General features: G+C 46.4%; 1 protein-coding gene across 7 annotated transcripts in view; it reads left to right on the top strand.

Annotated features, from left to right (window-relative positions):
• The window catches only part of PTPRT (protein tyrosine phosphatase receptor type T), a 1,115,914-nt gene that overhangs the window by 447,496 nt on the left and 646,805 nt on the right, over nucleotides 1-21,613 (top strand). For all 7 annotated transcript variants that reach the window (XM_053574016.1, XM_053574013.1, XM_053574015.1 and 4 more), the window contains exon 6: nucleotides 5,775-5,949. In XM_053574016.1, coding sequence (XP_053429991.1) covers nucleotides 5,775-5,949 — 175 coding nt within the window. The remainder of the gene's footprint in view (nucleotides 1-5,774; nucleotides 5,950-21,613) is intronic.

The following is a 21,613-nucleotide window of genomic DNA, read 5'->3' as shown; positions in this document are numbered from 1 at the left end:
CCCAAAGCACTGCCATGTTGCTACTAAAACATCACAGCTCCCCTCACCCAGAGGATTGGCCTGGGTCGAGTGGGAAGCTCCTTCCTTCCCCTGCCTTCCGGGCCATGACCAATGACTGACCAACATGGTGGCTCGGATGCTGGCTCCTTGAGGTGGGATCAATTCTGGGGTGGGATCAATTCTGGGGTACACATCATGCTCCAGGGCTCCCTGTGGGGTCGGGCTGAAGCTCAATTCCAGCCTTGACCTCATCCTTGCTTAGCCTGCCTCCTCACTCTATCCTTCACTCCCTTGCTCCTGAGGGTCTCAGTCCTGCTCCCAGGGACCCTGACCTGAGATGCCACCTGTCGGTGTCCACTGGGACACTTGTTCATTTGGCTCCTAGAGTCAGAGAGCTGAGAGAAGATTCCACTTTAGAACAACAGGCACACAGGCTTGAAACATGTGCCACAGAAGGGAAAGAAGCACATCCTGAAATTTCAAAGGAAGGACAAACTTCTGTCCAAAAAATGTGACAGGAGCTGAAAGAAAATTTCCAACAGGCCACATGGGGGACAAGGACCTGTGGTGACAGAATCTTTGCCAGGCTTCCAGGCACTTGTCTGTGCCACGCTTCTCCGCAGCTTTCCCCAGGATGGTGGCCACTGGGCTGCTTCCCATTCCTAGCACCCTGTGCATTTATACGCTACCTGGTGTCTTGGTTGGGAGTCTTTGCACTTCCTCCCTGGCTCTGCGTCCTGGTCAGCTTCAGCCTGCTGGCCCTGCCTCTCGGATCCCCTTCTCCCTGGGCCCATTCAAGCCTGTTCAGTTTCTGTGGGCTCTGTAGCTCTGAGCCCTTATCTGTTTAACAGAACTTCCCTTTGTTTTCTGCCCTTGCATTTTCTCTTTTCTCTCTGAGGTGGAGACAGTGATTGGGACCTGTGCTTCTTATGTGGTCACTCTGCATAAATTCTTTCTCCCTGTTGCCACAGCACTCTGACATCTGATCCTCACGCCTCTGCTCCCTGGTCTGCTGGCATCTGATTTCTGTTTCCGGGCTGCTGGGTCCCTACCCTCATGCCTTGACCTTCAGCACCTGCCTTCCTTGCTCTGTCCTGCAGGACCAGTTTCACTTGTGGGCTCTTCCCAGCGGGGCTCCTCTCTCTGAACTTGACCTCTGTTTCTCCTTGCTAATGGTCTGTCACAGTGCTGTCTCCTATCATGACTCTGGGCCCTGTCCTGCTGTTGCCTGTTCCCAATATGACAAGTGTGATTATCAAAAGGCCTATTTTCCAGAGATTTTATAAGACAACCTGCAATTTCCTATCCTTGCATAGGATAAAGCCTGTTGGTTCAGGAGCTAAACAGAAAAATGCGAATTATTCAGGGGGACGCTCTTAATCCTCTCTGTTATGCTAAAATCTGACATCATAAAGAAGAAAAGTAATACTGGAGGCAATACCAAAATAAAACTTAAACTAAATATGAAAAATGAATGTTTCGCATGCCGCCAGCCTTTTGCTCTTTGCTTTAGTTTCTTATTGCCACTGTAACAAATTTCACAAACTTAATGGTTCCGGACAAAACAAATTTATTTTCTTACAGTTGTGGAGATTAGAAGTCAGAAGTAGGTTTCAATGAGCTAAAATCTAGGTGTGGGTGGACTGCATTCTCTCTCTCTCTCTTTTTTTTTTCTTTTTTAAATTTCAAATTAATATGAGAGTACAATGTTTAGGTTACATGGTTTTCATTTCTAAGGTAAAGTTCAAGTTGTAGTTGAGCCCTTCACCCAGGGGTCAGGCTGAACACCCTCACATTGTGCGCCTTAGGTGAGATCCCGCCAATCACCTTCCCTCCTTCCCGCCCCTTCATTAGAATACACTTGTGCTTTTCTTTCACGTAGGCGTGTAGTTGGTTATGTATTGGTTTAATACTAGTATTGAGTACATTGGCTATGTGTTTTTCCATTCTTGTGATACTTGACTAAGAAGGATGTGTTTTAACTCCATCCAGGTAAACACAAAGATGTAAAATCGACATCTTTTCTTATGGCTGAACAATAGTCCATGGTGTACATATACCGCAGTTTGTTAATCCATTCTGGTTTTGTTGGGCACCTGGGTTGCTTCCACTTCTTGGCAATTATGACTTGAGCTGCAATAAACATTGTAGTGCAAATGTCCTCGTGTTAAAATCCATCTCTTTTTTAGAGGCTCTAGGGGAGAATCCATTCCCTTACCTTTCCCAGTGTGTGTGTGTGTGTGTGGCTGCCTGGCTTCCTTGGACCCGGGCCCCTTCCTCCTTCTTGAGGCCCTCAGAATATCACTCTGATCTCTCCTTCTGCCCTGCCTCCTCTGCCTCTGATTCTCTGGCCTTCCTCTTTCACATATGAGGGCCTTTTGATTCCACTGGGCCCAGGTGGACAGTATAGAATGGTCTCCCAATCTCAAGACCCTTTACTTCATCACATCTTCAAAGTCTCTGTTGCCATGTAAGGTAACATATGCATGGGTTGTGGGGACAATGAGGTGGGCATCTTTGGGGTGGTTGTTAACACTTTTTATGGCTAATTTCATGGTTAATTTGGAGAGCACTGCCAACAACAGAATGGGCTTTCCTGCCCTAAGTGTTTTATGCACCGTCTCATTTACTCCTCACCGTGGACACCATTATCAAATCCATCGTATACAGGAGGAAGCTGAAGCTCAGAGAAATGACATCTATAACTTCACACTCTGGGGGGCTTTCGTCCTCATTTTTTAGCAGCCCCTATCCTGGCTTTCTCTAACTCCATCCCTGTCTTCTTACAGGGATCTGGGTAACTACAGCCTCCAGTGACCATTGGTGGACCAGGGGAGGTCACCTGAGGTTTGGAAACAGTTCCAGATGAAGAGTTTTCCACCAGTTGGGTTTAAATCTTTTTGGTTGTTGTTGTTCTGCCTAGATTTTTATTTCTCTTTTTATCCTTAATAGTCAAAACTTTTGTGAACCTCCATTATTTTGATTTTCATAAATTTTATCCAGTAAATTCGATCTGAAGATTCAGGCTTAATCCAGGAAAGTGACCTCATATGTCTTGGAATCCGATCTGTATTCCATCCGTTCTGTTTTCTTCTGTTGGAGCACCGATTCCTTCTATGACCATTTTATGTTGTCTGTGTTCGTGATCAATTTCTCTCTCTCCAATTCCTTTTATCTCTCCCTTCTTTGCCGTCTGCATTATTTTTTCAAGCCTGTCCTTGGGTCGCTCATTTTCTGCTCTTTACTTGCACTGCCGTGTTGGACTCTGCAAATGGCTTTGTTTTTCACAACTCTTCCCGTGGTCCCTTGAGGTTTATTTTCCTTTGAGTACTTTTCTTTATCCATTCTGCTCTTAGCTCATGTCTGGTAGAGCTCGTATGTTGTCATCTCTCAATCTCTCCTTTTTAATCCCCTGAATTTTATGACTGTTCAAAACATCAGCTGTCAGAGGCCAAGCCCTGGGTATCATGGCTGCTTGGTTAAGTCACGTGCATTTTGCTTATTTCCCTCCATGCCTCACTCAACCTTCCTCACCCCACTTCCTGTCCCCACCCCCTTTTTCCCCTCAGTTAAGAAATTGGAAGCAAAGAGGTGGATCCTGGTGTCACACCTGTTGCTCGTGTTATCCCACACTGGGGAGAGAATGCCAGAGGGGGTGATGGGGGAGTCCTTAGTCTACATGGTGTTTTGCGGGTAGGAACTGAAGCCAGATGCCCTGAATTCAAACTTGGCTTTGCAGCGTCTGAGCTGCGTACCCTTGGGCAGGTGATTTCACTTTTCTGAGCTTCAGCTTCCTCATTCAAATGATGGAGGTCAGCGGTGTGCCTACCTTTTGAGTTTTCATGAGGAACAAATTGGAAGGCATACATAACACTTAGCATATAATGGCACTTGGTTGCTGTTAGCTTAAAGAAGAAAGAAAAGCAGAAAAGATGAAAGTGCTTCTGATGCTATAAATAACTCAGGTTAGAAAATCTCCTCTTGAAACCTCATCACTCACTCATTCATATCTCCGCAGTGTCCTGAAGTGCCTTGCTCAGGAGCGGGAACATGGGCTTTTCTTGGTGACCTGTCTCTTCTGAGGCCTGCCCGTATTCAGTGGCCTCTTCTCCAAACCAGGACATGTTCCTGGTGTTTGCAGAATTTCCTCTGCTGCCTTATGGCCCTGTTTTGGGAAGGGGCACCGTGTGTGGTGTCTGGTAGTTCCTCACGGTGGGGTCCACGTTGTGCCATGTCTTACAAAGGTGCATCCAGGAGAGAGGCAGGTGGTGGATGGCTTCAGCCCTTATGCCTATTCTAGTATAGAGGCAATACATGTTTGAGGCAGAAGGCCTGGAAAATGTTTACAGGGAAAAGACAGAGTATCAGCGAGGATCTCCCAGGTCTCTGTCAGCCTCCCCCCATTGGTGGGGGCCTGGAGGACTCGGCTTCATGCTTGCTGCCCCCCTCATTTGCTGCCATCTGGCTGAGCACTGTGGCTTCTCCTGCTCCTCTGCCCCCATCCTGAAAAGTCACTGAAGGAGGTGACAAGGATGAAAGAGGCTGTGCATGCGGCGAAACTGTTCACTTGGTACAAGAAATGACAAGGGAGGCTCAGGGCAGAGGCATCACAAATTACAAGCTTTCCCCAAATCTGAGCAGACCATTGAAATACACAATTTCATTTTTTGGGAAAAAGTTCTTGGATTAAGGCAGGAATTATGAGCGAGGTCTTGAAATTTGAAACCTTGGAGAAGGGACTCCTTTGGTCTACATATTCTGAGAAAAGCAGCAATAAAGCACCCCAAACAAGGCTGGGCAGATTTAAACAGAGATCTACACAGAAATACTCAGCTCCGGGGCTGGCACACACTGGATGCTCAGTGAATACCCGGGGAAACTGTCCACACACAAGTGCCTTACCAGTTGCCATAACTCGGAAGCAGGAAAAGGGTCTCATTTCAACTTACGATACCACCCTTAGAACTCAAGATGCTAAAGACAAAACTTGTGTGCATTTACCTTGATTCTGGAAATGTCTACCGAGTTTGGAAGTTTCCAGGCAAGGTTTGGGGATGAATAGAGGGAAGTCCTGCTTCTGGGACGCTCATAGTCTAAAGTGGGAAGCACTCGAAGGAACTCTGTTCCATACACAAAGGCATGCTGAGCTTCCAGGAGGAGGTGTGATGTCATGGGAACACACTAGCCATCAGGGTGAGCTGAACATGTGTCTTTTAGAGAGAGGGGGTGTTTGCAGGGAGACAGGACATTCCAGGCAGAGGAAAGAGCACATGGCAATGAAGAAAGGCATTGAAAAGCTCCCATCCACTCCCTACCCATGGTGCCAGTGTGGTACAGGCGGGGCTCAGAGGCTATGGGGCGGGGTACAGGGCACCAGGCATGGGGATGGGAGCCAGGCTCTTGATTATCACTCCCTGGGGGCTGGTTTTTCATTCATCCATCCAGGTTTGTTTTGGGTGAATGCTGTGGGTTCTGCTTCAGAGATAAAGGAAAATGGGAGGGGAGAAGGTTAAGAGGCTACATGCCAACACCAAATGTAGCCTGAGCCAAGGTGTTTCCAAGGAGTGTTTGCCTTTTCTTCTTTGCACCAAGCATCTGCCCTCTTGAATCAGTACACCAGCAAAGTTCATTCTTGAATCAGATCTTTAATCAACCATGGAAACCCCTCTTATAATGGAAAGTCCTGGGCCCAGGAGGTGAGGATGGGGGAACCTCCATGTTGGGAGCCCGTGACACTGTGACTCCTTCTCTACTTTCCCTCCTCTCTTCTGCAGCAATGGAATGGCAGGGACACAGCACTCATGGTCACCCGCGTGGTCAACCACAGACGCTTCTCGGCCACAGTCAGTGTGGCAGATACTGCCCAGCGCAGCATCAGCAAGTACCGCTGTGTGATCCGCTCCGATGGTGGCTCCGGAGTGTCCAACTACGCAGAGCTGATTGTGAAAGGTAAGCGCCAGCAACCTGTGCCTCTTCTCCAATGGCTGCAGTTCCCAGGTCTCTGCTGCTCCCTCCATGCAGCCCTGTCTCCCACCTACTGCACCTCTACCCACTCAGTAGAAAAGAGCAGGAATGTCTAATTACTCTTCCCTCCTTCTCCCAACATAACCCCTCAAAGAGGGGATACTATTATAAAATCATGCAACATTACATATTATTCAAAGGTGGGTCTCGTGATACTTAGAAGAATGTGTTCCAACTCCACCCAGGTGAATAGAAAAGATGTGAAGTCACTACCCTTTTTATGGCTGACTAGTATTCCATGGTGTGCGTGTACCACAGTTTGTCAATCCATTCCTGAGTTGATGGGCATTTAGGTTGTTTCCACATTTTGGAGATTGCAAATTGAGCTGTAATAAGCAATCTAGTGCATATGTCCTTATTATAAAATGATTTTTTTTTCTTCTGGGTAGATGCCTACTAATGGGATTATGGGGTCAAATGGGAGATCTAATAGGAGTGCTTTGGGGATTCTCCATACTTCTTTTTCAAGTAAAGTATCACAAGAATGGAAAAGCAAATATCCAATGTACTCAATACTAATATGAAGCCAGTAGATGATCTGATTCACTCCTACAAAGGAGAAAAACTCATTTCAATTCACATTGGGGGGCGCGGAGAATGGGGGAGAAGTGAGGAAGGGGTGTTGGGGTGCTCCCACTGAATGGGCACAAGGTAGGGGTATATGCCCCACCTTTTGGGTGCAGGATATAACTACAAGAGGGACTCTACCCAACAAATTCAAATATTGTGATTTGGTTGTTTGTACCCCCATATTAATCTGAAATTTAAAAAAAAGTTGAGTCTCACATACAGGAGCCTGCGGATATAGGACGCGGAATGTATCCCTAAATTTGGCCTACATTTGTGTTTAAAGTTGGAATGAACAAATGCCCTTTTGTTTTGGTTCTGCACTCCCTTGCAGCTTTTTCTTACTGCTATTTCCAAGGGATTTTTAATTGAAAACTTGATACAATGACAATATTTTAGGATGGCTTTTGAAATAAATAATCCCCCGCCCCCTGGTCTTGATTCAATTCTTCTGTTTTCTTGTTCTTGCTCACCTTGAGATGTTGTTTACATGCTTTCCATTAAAATATGCACATTGCTTTCTTTGCTGCTGCTCTCAAGAAGCAGGCTATTCCATTTATTTTTTGAAGCCCTGTGTAATCTTTGTTATCATGCTTCATGGTCATATACTATTTCATCAAGTGAGTTATCCTATTTTTTTTTTTTTTTTTTTAGAGACAGAGTTTCCCTTTATGGCTCTCGGTAGAGTTATCCTATTTTTAAAAATCCTCATTCAGGTAATTCCAGGTGTTTTGATTTTTTTTCTTTTCTTTGTGTATGTAACAATTAACACCTCACTGGAGTTCCGATGAGAACACTTTTGTTCCACTAAACCAGATTATTTCCTTAGGATAAATTCCCTGGAGGTAGACTTGGTAGGTCAAAGAATATGAGCAACTTTATGGATTTTTCTTTGTGTTGCAATATTGCTTTCACAAAGAAAAAAAAAAAAACAACCCAGCTTGACAGTTTACACCAGCAATAGCAGTGTATGGATGTACTTGCTATACCAATGTTATGTTCACCGATTAAAATTTTAATATAGGATCATTTGTTGAGTGAAATAATGAAGCTATTCATGTTATGCCCTCCGTACAGTGACATCCGGTGTGTTTGGAGGAAAAAACATCAATCAGGCCCCAGAGGGCCCTTGAGTTGGTTTCTTTGCTCAAAGGATGGATTGGTGGATAAACCCTGACATGTTTTGCTGGCCCTGTACTGGGGATCCTGGCCGGATCACACTGGGGGCTGCAGGATGCAACCCAGGGGTCCTCAAACTGCAGCCCGCGGGCCACATGAGGTGGTGTGATTATATTTGTTCCCATTTTGTTTTTTTACTTCAAAATAAGATATGTGCAGTGTGCATAGGAATTTGTTCATAGTTTTTTTTTTTTTTAAACTATAGTCTGGCCCTCCAACGGTCTGAGGGACAGTGAATTGGCCCCCTGTTTAGAAAGTTTGAGGACCCCTGATACTATCTCGACTCCTTGGGTATCACATGCTGATGATGAGTCATGATTCAGGTCTCAGCATAAATGTTACCATCTCATCCTCTCCGGGAGAGTGTCCCTGGCCCCCTCCCCTGCCCTCCTTCCTGGTGGTCACTTTCTGTCACATCACCTTGTCTCCTTCTAGCTGGTTATCATCATACTTCAAAGTGACAGTTTACCTTTATTTGTTTACTGGGTGATTTCCCGTTGCCCCTTGTAGGAAATAAGCTCTGTGCGGAGTGTACTTAGCACAGCACCCAGAATACTTAGCGCAGCACCCAGAGTACCTGAGTCACATCAAACTGCCCGTGTTCGACTGTTCCCACCCGCACAGTCAGTCCCTTCATAAGCCTCAACCTTAAGCAAAGTTGTGGAATGATGGATGAGTGAATGAATTATTGGCCTCAGTGGGAATTCATTTCATCATGCCACGAACCCTTATGCTCAAGATCGACAAATGAGTCATGAACAAAATAGGAAAAACTCCTCTTTAAATGTATTTATACTGAGTGCCACTGACACAGAAGTCTTTCCTTTGATCGTGTAAGACTCACATTGTTGTTTTTTGGTGCCTTCAGATTGGTCTGTGTAACACAGTGGCCTTTGCGGGGTTTTCAGGTATGTGGTAAGCGTGTTGTCCCCTGAGTTGCCCTGGCGCTGTGCTCCTTGTTCCTCTTATGGCGGGCCTCCCATACCAGCAAATGGAACCAGGAAACTCTAGGTTTATTTTTTCCCCTCTTTTTCCTATTCAGTTGCAAGGAGTGCTGGGAAGTCAAATCCAGAGGCTGCTGGGGCAGTGGTGCAGTACAACATTATTGCCTTTATTTGGAGAGGGAGCCTCCTTTTACCAGGACAGTGATTTGTCCTTTGGTAGCCGAGCATCCTGGCCAGTAGTAAGGGGCACCGGCCAGGCCTGTCACTGTGGCCCTGTGCAGCCCCCACTGCCCTGGAGCTCGTGCCCTGCAGCACGTCCTGCTCCAGCTTAGGGGAGGCACCAGGTGGCTCCAGGTCTCCACGGCGGCAGTGGAGTGTTCGCACTCCCTGTAACCTGTCCCCTTTATTAGACCTTGATGAGAGTCATCCATACATTTGGCGTGGGTTGTCACTTTTTTTAGTGCCCATTTTACCCCCATTTTAATATTTCTATGGTAGTAAGCTAGGACCTTGGTCCTTTGAATGTAGAGAAATCCCTTCACATATGTTATCTCATTTGATCCTAATTGCAGCTCTGCACATTGGTTTTATTTGAACTCATTTTACAGCTGGGCAAACCAGGGCAGCCAGGTTGAGAAAGTGAGGGTGGTCCTAAGGGGCAGAGCTGCAGTCCGACCTGGGTCTGGCTCGTGCTATTTACATGACACCTGGAGTGCCTACAGGTTGTGGCCCTGTTGGTATCTGGTGTTACAATGTCAAGAGCAGTGCCAAAGGGGCACAGAGAGCTGGCAAGCAGGTGAGGTGCACGGCAGGAGTGCCTGGGCCTGTCTGGCTAACTTAGGGTTTTGACTCAGGCCTTTTCCTGCTGGACTCTCTGCTAACTTCCAGGTTCCTGGAGAGACGCACTTAACCTTTGCCTGAGCGTGTACGTACGCACGCGCGCACCCACACTCACACACACACACACCTGAAAAACAAGCAAATAAAAGGCCAGGGCATCTAGAAGCAAGAGCAAAGGAAACTTGTCACCCTGGAGTGGTGTTCAGGGACCCAGTGAGGCAGCGGCCCCGAGCATTTGAGGGAAACCAGCTGATGAGGAATGACTCACTTATGTCTTAAGAGCCCTTTGTCTTTGCTGAGCCAAGATCTTAAATACTTAATACTGAAGTATTCGTACTTTTAAAAAAAGAAAGAGGAAAAAAATATTAATCTTCTTTCATAGAAGGAAAAAAAATCTAGAAAACAAAGGCAAAAAAAAAAAGACGGCTTCTTGAGGGTCAAGGGTTGTCTGTGGGATGGGCAGCGGACTAGATGTCCTCACCCTGAGTTCTGGTGGATTTATACATCACACAGATGGGAGGGCTGTGGGCCTGGGAGGCACCAGCAACCCTGAGACATCACAGGAGGAAAGCCAGGCTTGCGTGGTTACCTGCTACACAGATCTTCCCTCTTTGGTTCCAATTCAGAGGCAGGAGAGAACTCTGCAGTCAGGGTGCTCGGGTTTCATCCCGGTCCCCTTATTGTCCCAACTCTGTCACCTCAAACATGATACAAACCCCTTAAGGCCTCATCTGGCTCTTCTGGGAATAGGAATAGGTTACCTCCCCTACTGCAAGGGTACATGCCAAATATATTAAGAGTAGAGTATAAATTCTAAACACAACAATTCAATAAGTGAGGTGAACGCTATGTTAACTAGTTCAATGGATACGTTCCGAATGGTATATAAAATCAGCACACTGTACCCCATAAATGCAGTGATGTACACAGTTATGATCTAATAAAAAAATAAATTAATAAATAAAAAATAAGAAGGCATTGTGAGGACTGCATGTGATCATGGAGGCAGGCATTCTTGGAGAGTACCTGGTTTATGAGCTGTGATGTGTTCAATAAAATAAATAAATTTCTTATGGGAGTGAGATTTCTCAGGTAAGGATGTAAAGTGGCTTCAGGGCTCCATGGGGGAGACAGGACACCTGACCTAGGTAGCAATTTGCTTAGTGTCTCTGTGGCTGTGGAGAAATCATTTAAGGACTTTGCAAAGTGGGGTCTGGCCGGTGCTCCCTCCCCACACAGTGACGTGCTGAGCAGAGAAAAAGGGAGGGAGGAAATGTGCAAGTGTGAGCTTGGGGACATTTACGGCATGGGGGCCACAAGGTCAGAATTCTCTGGGTTGCCACCTGGGTTCACCACTGCGGAGTCAGAAAAGCTCATGCAGGAATCCTGGGACAGGAAAGTAGCTGGTCCCGCTGTCCTCACCCATCTGGCTGCGTAGGCTACCCCTTTTCCTGACATCCTTCATCTGGAACTCTGAGTTCTCTGCACTTGGGAGGTCATAGAGCCCCTCAGCACCCAAGGGTGCCAGGAACTAAAGGTCCCGGTGCCAGCATCCCCAGCAGGTGCTCACACCAAACAGAGCAGCAGAGGCCCAGGCTGGGTCTCTATCTCTCCCCTAAACAGCCACATTCATGGCTGGCTGGCTCATGGCTCATGGGTGGTGATCCTGAGATAATCAAGATTGGTTCTTTCCACAAGGCCACCTAATACGAGTGTAGGTAATATCAAATTGTCAGGGTGCCACGCAGACTGAAATGAAAGCAAACTGGAATTACTTCATTCTGAAGGGCTGCTTACTGAGTTGTGATAATGTACCTGGGTATACTCTGCAACTGAGGTTTCACTCAGCCCACGATTTGGCCCTTCAACCTGCCTGTTCCACACCGGTGCTAATGCAGGTCCTTATTTTCTCCCGTTTCTGGTTTCTGGGCATCTTTAATTTCAGGCTTGACTCAAAAACATGAGAGTCTTCAACCAGGGTTTATAAGGTGCATCTTGATGAAAATGTTCTAATTTATAAGAAGCTTTTTTATTGGTGGTGATTTTTAACAGCCTACCATGTGCTCAGAACGCTCGTCAACATGGGAATTAGTGCCCAGAAGAAATGTAATACTGATGCTGATTGTCGGGTGTTCTGATCTAAATACTGTGGTAACTTCCTCCCAGGGGAGCTGGGGAGGCTCAAGAGCAGGGATGTTTGATCTGGACACATCTGAGCTTCCCTCTCAGTCCTGACCCCAGCTGCATGTTTCATTTCAGCAAATCACGTATTCACTCCAGGCCTCATTTTCCTCATCTGTATAATGTTGGTGAACAGGTATAATTTTGAGAGGGAAATGCTATAACACTTGTGTGGGTCCTAATACTAGGTAAGGACCCACAAAATGATTTCTGTAACTACCAGTAATCATATTTTTACCATTATTATTAAGGAATGATGCCCAAAGACATTGTCTACTATTCCTTGTCCTGGCTTAAAGGCGCGCTATCTTATAAGTACGATGGAAATTTAAATTTAGGTCATCATAGCGTCTCCCTTTTCTGAATTGGGGTTGAGGTCATCTGATGCAGCACATTGGGTGAAGTCAGTTGCAGAAACACTTAACTTATATTGTCTTTTCGGTTTTTTTTTTTTCTTTCTCTTCCTTTTTAAAGTATTTTTTTCTATTTTTTTGAATTTATTTATTTTATTTTATTAACTTTTTTTTTTAATTGAGGGTACAATAAGCCAGGTTACACTGATTGCATTTGTTAGGTAAAGTCCCTCTTGCAATCATGTCTTGCCCCCAGAAGGTGTGGCACCCACCAAGGCCCCACCCCTCTCTCTCCTTCCCTCTCTCCGCTTTTCCTTCCCCCGCCATGACCTTAATTGTCATTAGTTGTCCTCATATCAAAATTGAGTACTTTGGGATTGTATCAGGTTTGGTGACTCTGGGCCTGCATTCCGGGATAGTGACAGAGGGCCCTCGGCTGCCCGGGGCTGGCAGCATGTGCTGTAATGTTGACCTCTGTCCTAACTCACCTTGATTGCTCACTCTGGTTTCTGGTTCCCGGAGTGATTTGCATTTACAGCCTCTGGTTGAGAGATGGAGTGACTTGGGGGAGTTACTCACTGCTGTCCTTATTTAATGAAGGTTTATGGAGTACAGCGATGTGTTGGGTACTGTGATGAGCTCACAGTGGAGTGAGAAGAATTGTGCAAACCCATATGCTACATGATCCTGCCATTTGTATTGGCCTCGTACCACACAACTGCACTAACCCCAACAGTGAGCCTAGAATGTAGGTGCTGTCAGCACCCTCCTTTTACTAAGGAGGCACAGAGACTTGTGGTAGGAGTTGCAGAACTTTCCAAGGCCACACTGATAGAAGTGGCAGGGCTAGGCCTCCCTGGGCCTCCACCAGGGTCTCTCTTTTATACCACATTCCTTGCAAAATCCAGTATGGCGGGCCCTGCCTTTGGGAGTGATTATGGTACAGACAGAGCACGCAGTGACTAGTGCAGTCTGAGTAAGTCTTGGAGGGCTTCTCAGAGGGGTTCCATGTGAGCTGGGTCCTGTAGCCTGGCAGGTTCATGAGCAGCAACAGTCTGAGTCAGTTTTGAGACGAGAGTGGGTGACATGTTTGAGGTGGGAAATGTAGGCAGGGGGGACATTTGTAGAGCCTTGGTACTCAAACTGGAGCTGGAGCTTTCTTCTGTAGGGATCAGAACACTCTGATGAACCCTGCCATGGCCCATGGGCAGCGGTGCACACACACGGGAGGCTGGGACCCTGCTTCCTTCTCTTTTTCCCTTTCCTGGACCTGCTTGTGCCCAGAGAAAACCATTGCCAGGCAGCTGGCTGCGGTCCAGGGCTAAGGCTGTGTTTGGGCAAAGAGTGCAGGTCAGGGCAGGCGTTTGGGTGCATGGGGTTTGTCTGGGCTGTAGAGAGGTGAGACAGGGAAGGAAGGGAATCCAACAAAGGGGGCATTTTCAAGCACGTGACCACTGTGGGCCTCTGGAGCTCAATCCCACTGGGGAATTCTGGGATTCAGTATAGAACTCCTTTGGTTGAGGGCTGCTCCTGGGGTGTTAATTTTCTGGATTTACTGTCCAGTTGCATAGGACGTAGGGGCCTTTCTGGGGCTTTGGAGAAATCCCACAGCCGTTGAGATTCAGACGGACAGTCTAGAAGTTGGAAGTCGGCTTGTGTTCCCTGCACCAGCAAAGCCTGAGTGATGGCCTTGGGACACGCTGTATTCCACAGTATCCTGCAGTGTCTGTGTACCCCAAGGTGACCAAGACTGCTGGCTCCTGCTTCATCAGGGAGAGCAGCTTCAGAGGACAAGTGCATGGCCAGAGAAGAGGCAAGCCTGTGATTCTCTGAACATTGGTTCTTAGACAGCCATGGAACATACCAAGGTCACCCTAAGAACTGGACTCAGGAGCACCTGTTGCCATTCTTGGCAGTCCTCAAAGGAAGAGGGGGGCTAGAGGGCAGAGCTCCAGCTGGTTGGGAGCAAGCTTAGGGTACAAGAATGTGGGGGAGAATCTGGCCTCTGTCCTGTAAACTCTGCCTGCTAAGTTTATCCAGAGCTGGCCACCTTTTACCCTCCACTCTCCACCCTCTATGTGTCAACACTGTAATGGGAGAGTTGGCAGACACTTCCTATATAGGTGTGACAGTCAATAGCCTCAGCTTCGGGGGTCATATAATTTCTGCTGCAACTACTCAGCTCTGCTATTGTAGTGAAAACAGCCACAGAAGGTGTGTCAATGAGTGAGCATGGCTGTATGACAATAGGACTTTATTTACAGACATAGGCAGAGGGCTGGATTTGGCCCCTGGGCCACAGTTAGCCATCATTGCATGGGACCAAACTCCTTCTCTTTTCTATACAATGTGGCTATTCCAGCTTCTTCCCTGATCCTCTCTTGCCCCACTAAGATCTATTCACCATGTAGCAGCCTGAGTGATAGAGTGGAAACAAGTTAAATCATGGCTTTTTCCTCCTCAAAACCCATATTTCCTATCACACTCAGAATAAAATTCAGACATTTTAACATGACCTCAGATCTGTTCCCTCTCTAGCTCTATGACTGCTGACTCTCCACCCCCATGTTTGTCCCTTTATTTCTCTTCTCTAGCCACACTTTCAAACCACACCAAGCTAGTTCTGACCCCAGGACCTTTGCACTTGCTGTTCTTTCTTTGTCTGAAATGCTTTTCTTCCAGGTAATTATATGGCTCACTTGTTCTGTTCTGACACTGCCATTTATATCTACTTATATGTCACCCATCTTTCCTGCTAGAACACAAGCTTCTAAAGGAGGAAGCCTTGTAAGCCTTGTTTCCTGCAGATCTACAGCACCCAGGGCAGCACCTGGCCATGTAGAAGGTGTTTAACCACCTATTGTGTGTAAGGGGTGTTCTTGGGTCCTTACTTCACAAGTACATGGCAGCGTGTGAGACAACCCCCATTTCTTCTTTTTTAAGGCTCTCCTTATTGTTTGAGCTCCAGGTTTCCCTCCTACCTCTGAGGAAGTTTTGTCCCATTTACAGGTGCCTCTTTTTTTAAACGTAGTTTCCTTGAAGTTTTATGTTTCTTTTCTTCCTTCTTATGGAAGCCGTAAGCATTGATATTCCCTGTGTGCCTCTGACGATCTCTCTTTGCCCTGCTTTGGTTGCGATGTGGGAGGACTCTCGACCTGCTGAGGCCTTGCTACTTCAACCCTTCCTTAGGATGGTCATTTTAAAATCTTTTGGGCCTCCTTTAAAGCTTTTTCAAGGAAGGATTGCCTCAAGATGACGTCTACCTACCCCCCACCACAAGTCCTGTCTCCTGGAGTATACGTGTTCCCACTTATGTCCAAGAGTTGAACAACGTTTCATGTTGGGCTTAGCTACTTTCCTGTCCCTGCTCCTGTGCCTGACCTTGACTTTCCAGGAAGACTGCTTCAGGGGAGAGGTATCTCAGGATCCTCATCTTCTCTGTCGGAAGATATCCTGGTCTTCCTTTAGTCGTAACTCTTGCGAATGGGTCGCATCGTTTTTTACCAGGAGTGCTACTGTCCAGCACACGTGGGTAGCAAATAGGAGGTCTTGGGTTCAAATCCTGGCTCTTCCCTATTTTAGGTATGTGAATTAGGGACGTCATTTCCTGACTCTCTAATTGTAAAGTCTAATTATGATGCCAGTTCCCCTAGAATTGGAGGAGGGGTGGTGGATATGAAAATACTTCATAAATAAGGTGCTGTTCCCACGTGAAAGCTCATCTCCATCCTTCTTGGTCATCCTAACATCTGCCAGCCACCCGACCTGGGCCTCTGACACCCCCAGTGCTCAGTGTTATCACTGCTAGCCTTTTATGGGAAGAGGCAAATGACCGATGGGAGAAAAGTGGGAAACTTCACTTGAACATATGTGTGTGGGGGGAGGCGAACTGGGAGATATTATGTATATTGTATTCCATATGGGCACAAAGACAGCCTTATTTCTAAAAAAGTATAAATGTGGATAAATAAAACCTGACAAGTATTGGTTTCCTTGAATTATTTTGACTACTTTATCAGCTGCATGCTGATGTGTTGCATTAACACTTTTAACACATTTGGAAATTAAATCAAATGGCAATTGCATTAAATCCTCATTCACTTGGAACATTACCCTCCTGTGTTCAAATGGAAGAACGATCTGAGATACGGAATGAGCTGCAAAGTCTGTGGTTCGCTGCCGTTCCTGGGCCGTGTACTGCGTACTGGCTATCGCCGTGTGAGATTACTTTGGGTCTTCACCGTGGCCCTTGTTACTGATGGAGAGGATGCTGAAGCCCAATTCCTCAGCCTCATGAGAGTCCCACAGTCTGGCACCTGTCCTCTTCCTACTGTAAATGAGACTATTTTCCAACCCTCCTTATGCTAATTTTTCAGAATGTTCTATGCTATGGCAGATAGGTGTGGAATAAGTTCTAGCCTCAGCTAAACTCAATTAAATCACAGGCTCCAGACTTGGAAGAAGGGTCAAGATTATTGCCTTTGTCCCCTCAGTAGAGCCTTTGCCTGGACCAGTGGTTCTCAACTGAGGGTGATTCACCCTCCCCCCCCCAGGGGACATTTGGCAATGTCTGGAGATACTTTTGATTATCGTGATTGGGGAGGGGGTACTGGCATCTAGTGGGCAGAGCTCAGAGACACTGCTGAACATTCTATGGTGCACAACACCACACACCCAACAAAGAATGGTCCAGCCCCAAAGGCCAGTTGTGCTGGCCAGACCCATCCTCACAGGAGGCCTTTTTAGCCTGATGCCCGAGTGTTTATCTGTATTCTGTTGTCCTCTGGCTGGTGGGGTATGAGCAGTGACAGAAGGGAGGCAAGCTGGTGGGTGATGTGGCTATGAAGAAATGATTCACAATTGCAAAGACGTGGAATTAACCCAAGTGCCCATCAGTTCATGAATAGATTAATAAACTGTGGTATATGTATACCATGGAATACTATTCAGCCATAAAAAATAGAGACTTTAAAAAAATTTTTCTCTATACATATACATGGGTTTATTTGGTTTCCACTTTTTGCCTTCACAAAATTAAAAAGGCTTAAGATTTAATAACAATATTTAAGGTAAGGACTAGAAACAAAAACCTCCTACAGAATGAAGATAAATACATTCAGAAAAAAAATCAGATGATTTCTGCAACAAAATATTGAGCAACACTAAGAATAATAATGGAGGGCGGCGCCTGTGGCTCAAGGAGTAGGGCGCCGGTCCCATATGCCGGAGGTGGCAGGTTCAAACCTACCCCTGGCCAAAAACCAAAAAAAAAAAAGAAGAAGAATGGAAAAAAAGTAACATTCACATTGTCAGATAAGAGTATGTCTATCATAGAATGCTTTGACTCTGAGGTTCAGTATGTAGTCATCAGTTAACTTCCAAAGTCTCAACAAAAAATAGAGACTTTACATCTTTTGTATTAACCTGGATGGAGTTGAAGAACATTCTTCTCAGTAAAGTATCACAAGAATGGAAAAGCAGGTATCCATGTATGCAATACTAATATGAAGCCAATAGATAAACAACTGTATTTCCAGACTAGAGAAAAACACAATTAGATTAGAGGGGTGATTGGAGGGAAGAGGAGGGAAAAAGGAGGTGAGAGGGGGTTGGTGTGCTCTCGCCTGATGGGTACGATGTACAGGTACACAGCGCACGTCCGGAGTGAAGGGCTCAACCACAAGTTGAACTTCACCTAACAAAGGCAATGTAACCTAATCATATTAATCTGAAATAAACAATTATATAACAACAACAAAAAAAGGAATGATTCTGCTTATCTGAGCTTCATATCCTTGTCTGGAAAATGTTCATTGACTTCCAGTTTGCTCTGACTCTGATCCTTTGCCTTTTCTCCCCATTTTCCCACTAAATACCCATAGAGACCAGTAAGAGGAAGATGCAGACTAAGTCCCCAGTGCCAAGAGGTGTGTGAAAGGCCTGCTGTCAGGGCAGTAAGCCGCAGACAGGTTTACCTCCCTTCCATCAAGGAGAGAGCGGAAGCAGCCGCCCAGCCAAGATTACGTTCTCCAGCCCTCCTTTTCCCCACTGGGGCCAAGTGGTTAGTTCTCGTTAAAAGAATGTGAGCAAAAAGTGCTGCCTGTCTGTTCAGAGTCAAAGAGTCTAAAAAGGAGGTAGTCATTCACCTCATTCTCTCCCCCGCCTTGCTTGGCTGCATGCGGACAACTCCAAGCTTTTAGGTTGAGGCAGAGTCAAAATAGCCAACATGCCTGGGTCCCTGAATCACCTTGTAGAAGAAATCTGTCTGCTAAGCAGGCCTGTTAATTAAGTGATAATAAGCTATTACTGGGTTAAGCTAGTGAGCCTTGGGATTTATTTGTTATGACAGCTATTATTAGCCTAGTTAATATAAATTGGAACAGGAAATATCCTTAGCAATCTTTTGAATCAAAGTTTTCTGGCTTATGTGGAAATAGATGGGGAGATACGTCTTCCTCTCCCACTGATATTGGGCTCAAAGGGTCCAAATTTTATACAACCTGAAAGCTAGAAAATGGTCCTTTTATTGCCAGTGTTGATGTTTTTAAAGATTAAAACAAGTCTCTACCCAACCATTAGTTTTTGATGTAGAGTCTACGTGTTCCAGGACAACAGAGGGCAGACATTGTGTGCTGTATGTTAAGTAAAGGGGTTGAGGAGACCTGGGCTGCAGCCCATGATGCTCAGGAACTTTAGGAGCCAAGGTAGCCTCTGTCCAGGTGTGGCTCAGAAGTCCAATCCAGAAAGGTGGGTCTTGCACTAGGAGTCCAAGGACTCGTGATCCTCCCACACTGGGATAGAAGGTAGGGTGTCCAGGCAAACAGTTTGAGGAGGTCCAGCTGGTGGTGGGAGCATATGCACAGACTCACCGAACATGCCGGTCTGAGTTGGTTTACCTGCCCCTTGGCACCAGCGACTCCAAATGGGGGTGGGTGGGTTTGGAAGAGGAGGTACAGGAAATCATTTTGCATTTCTCAAATGAGCACCACCCATCAGTTAGAAAGGATTCTGATAAAGAAACATTTAGAAAACAAAATGGGAACAGTTAGCAGGAGGCAGATGCCAAATTTCAGTCTCAGCAATTGGGGTGGCAATGGGTTCCCAGCACAATCAGTGAAGTTCATTATGCCTACGTGGCACTATTTTTAAATCCTCTCAATCCTGCTCAAGACGTGCTCCTCCTAGTCCAGGGAGCTCAGACCCAGTCCTTAGGTGGACAGGTTCACCTGAGAAGAGATGGAGCCTCCTTTTTATTGCTAATTAGACTTAAGTAACTATTTCTCAGAGCTTCAGCTTCATTATTTGTCCAAAGAAAGGGTTGTATTCTACAATTGGGATTCAAACTTATTCCTCCTTTTAACAATGAATGCTTTCTAAAATAGTAGAAAAATCAAAAGAGGTGCCTTGGCAGGCTCCTGGGGCTCCTTGAATAGTGTAAAATCTCTGCATCCTCATCACCTGGACAGGTGGATTTCTTTGCCTCTTTAAAGTTTTTTTTTTTTTAATTGACCCATCCGATCCTCCTCCTTTTCCATGCTTTCCTAAACCTACTAGTAAAGGAGGCTAGGATTTAGTCTCTTCTCTTTTCACTGAAGCACGTTTGCACCAGCTTTTCATTATTAATCAGAGTAGCATGCCTGTTGCTTTCTGTGTGTACCCAGGGGCAGATGAGACTTGCTTTCAACCTAGTAAATGGAGATGATTTCTTTCTGATGGAATGCGGCCTGGTGGTACGGGGCAGGCAGTTACTGGCAGAGCAGCTGATCATCTGTTCTCAGCAAGCAAAAGCCTCCTGTTTGGGTTAATCAGCAGCAAAATGTGCTCTGTGGTTTGCTCTCTTAATCTCTCACACACGTGAGTCAGTGAGGAACTGCTGGGGCCCCAGCAAGACAGGGCCGTGATTTCCTGCATCTGAGCAGGGAAGCTGGAAGGACTCTTCCTAAGGCAAGAAGGGGAGGCTGCCCTGTAGAGGCAGGTAGGACTGGATTTTTCCCTTGGTTCTATTGTTTTGCTGTCAAATGAAACTCTGCAAGTAAGCCTCAGTTTCTCCAGCTGTAAAAAGGGACAGAATGATGTCACTTGACTCCTAAATTCTGAAGTTTGGTGAAATAAAGTGTGGAAATCACCGAGTATGGAACCTACTTCAAATCAGCTGTGGAAAGGTCAGAGACCCAGGTGACAACATTGTTATTTGTCCTCTGTACCACTAAGCTTTCCTTCTGGGCTTTTGTTGCTAATCAGACTTAAGTGAATATACTTAAAAGTATACTTCCTACTTCCTAGCTTCCTTCATCCAGGCAGTGCCAGAGAAATGTCTGCCAAGGTGTGTATGCCCATTTCAGGCCTTGCCTATAAAAATCTCCCCTGTGGGGCGGCGCCTGTGGTTCAGTGGGTAGAGCGCTGGCCCCATATACCGAGGGTGGCGGGTTCAAACCCGGCCCCGGCCAAACTGCAACAAAAAATAGCCGGGCATTGTGGCGGGCGCCTGTAGTCCCAGCTACTCGGGAGGCTGAGGCAAGAGAATCGCCTAAGCTCAGGAGTTGGAGGTTGCTGTGAGCTGTGTGAGGCCACGGCACTTTACTGAGGGCCATAAAGTGAGACTGTCTCTACAAAAAAAAAAAAAAAATCTCCCCTGTGGAGCCCCCTTTCTTTTCCCCTCCTGCTGTGATAAGGCAGGCTGCCCCTCCTTATAGAAGCCTGGGGCCCTGCATGGCTGCGTGTAGTCAAGCACCACAACTCCCCACCTGATAACCTCACTAGGCTGTGATGGGAATGAGCAAACGCTGAACCATCTGTAACTTGTCCAACTCACACAGTGGGCTAGAGTGATTAGAAACACCATTTTGGCTACCTCTATGGAGGACAGACACTCATAACATCTGGATAGTGTCCTGGCTCCCGCTCAGCATTTTGTGGGAGACTGGGACCATAGCAAGGGGAGTTAGCCTGGTCTTTCTGCCCAGTACCATTGGGACCAACTCATCCGAAGGGTGTTCCTTCTCCCTGGACCGATATTGCTGCCACAGGCACATCTGTACTGATCCCTGTGACTGCCCCCGTGAGCTGACCACCCCATTTGTTCTTCACTGTTTTCCCCTAGTTAGGGTAAGGTAGTCTTTAAGTGACCAAACAAAGCTTGCAGGGCTGGGAACAAAGGTGACTCTTCCAGAGATAGTTGCTTATGTCTGCTGAATGTCAGTCTCTGCTGACTTTATTCTTGACTTCTGCACTTTACTGGGTATTTCCTGTACGTAGGGTCTCTACCCTTCCCACCCCAACCGTTGCCATCCTCCCTTGACCAGCCATGACTCTGGGACTTCTGATTGACCACTGGTCCCTAATTTCATCAATTAACTGTTACACTGTCTTCAAACATCACAGAAAATACAGTTAATGGATCTATCAACAGCGATTATCTTTGCACAAGAGGGCTCATGCCAGGGGACCCTGGGGCTGTATCTGAGAAGAGCGCCTCCCATCCCACATTTGTTGGCAACCAGGATACCAATAGGAGTTGCCTTACCT

Source organism: Nycticebus coucang, chromosome 21, assembly GCF_027406575.1.
Source record: "Nycticebus coucang isolate mNycCou1 chromosome 21, mNycCou1.pri, whole genome shotgun sequence".
Taxonomy (NCBI): domain Eukaryota; kingdom Metazoa; phylum Chordata; class Mammalia; order Primates; family Lorisidae; genus Nycticebus; species Nycticebus coucang.
Note: the sequence above shows the minus strand (reverse complement) of the source record. Positions and strands in the feature narration are given on the sequence as shown.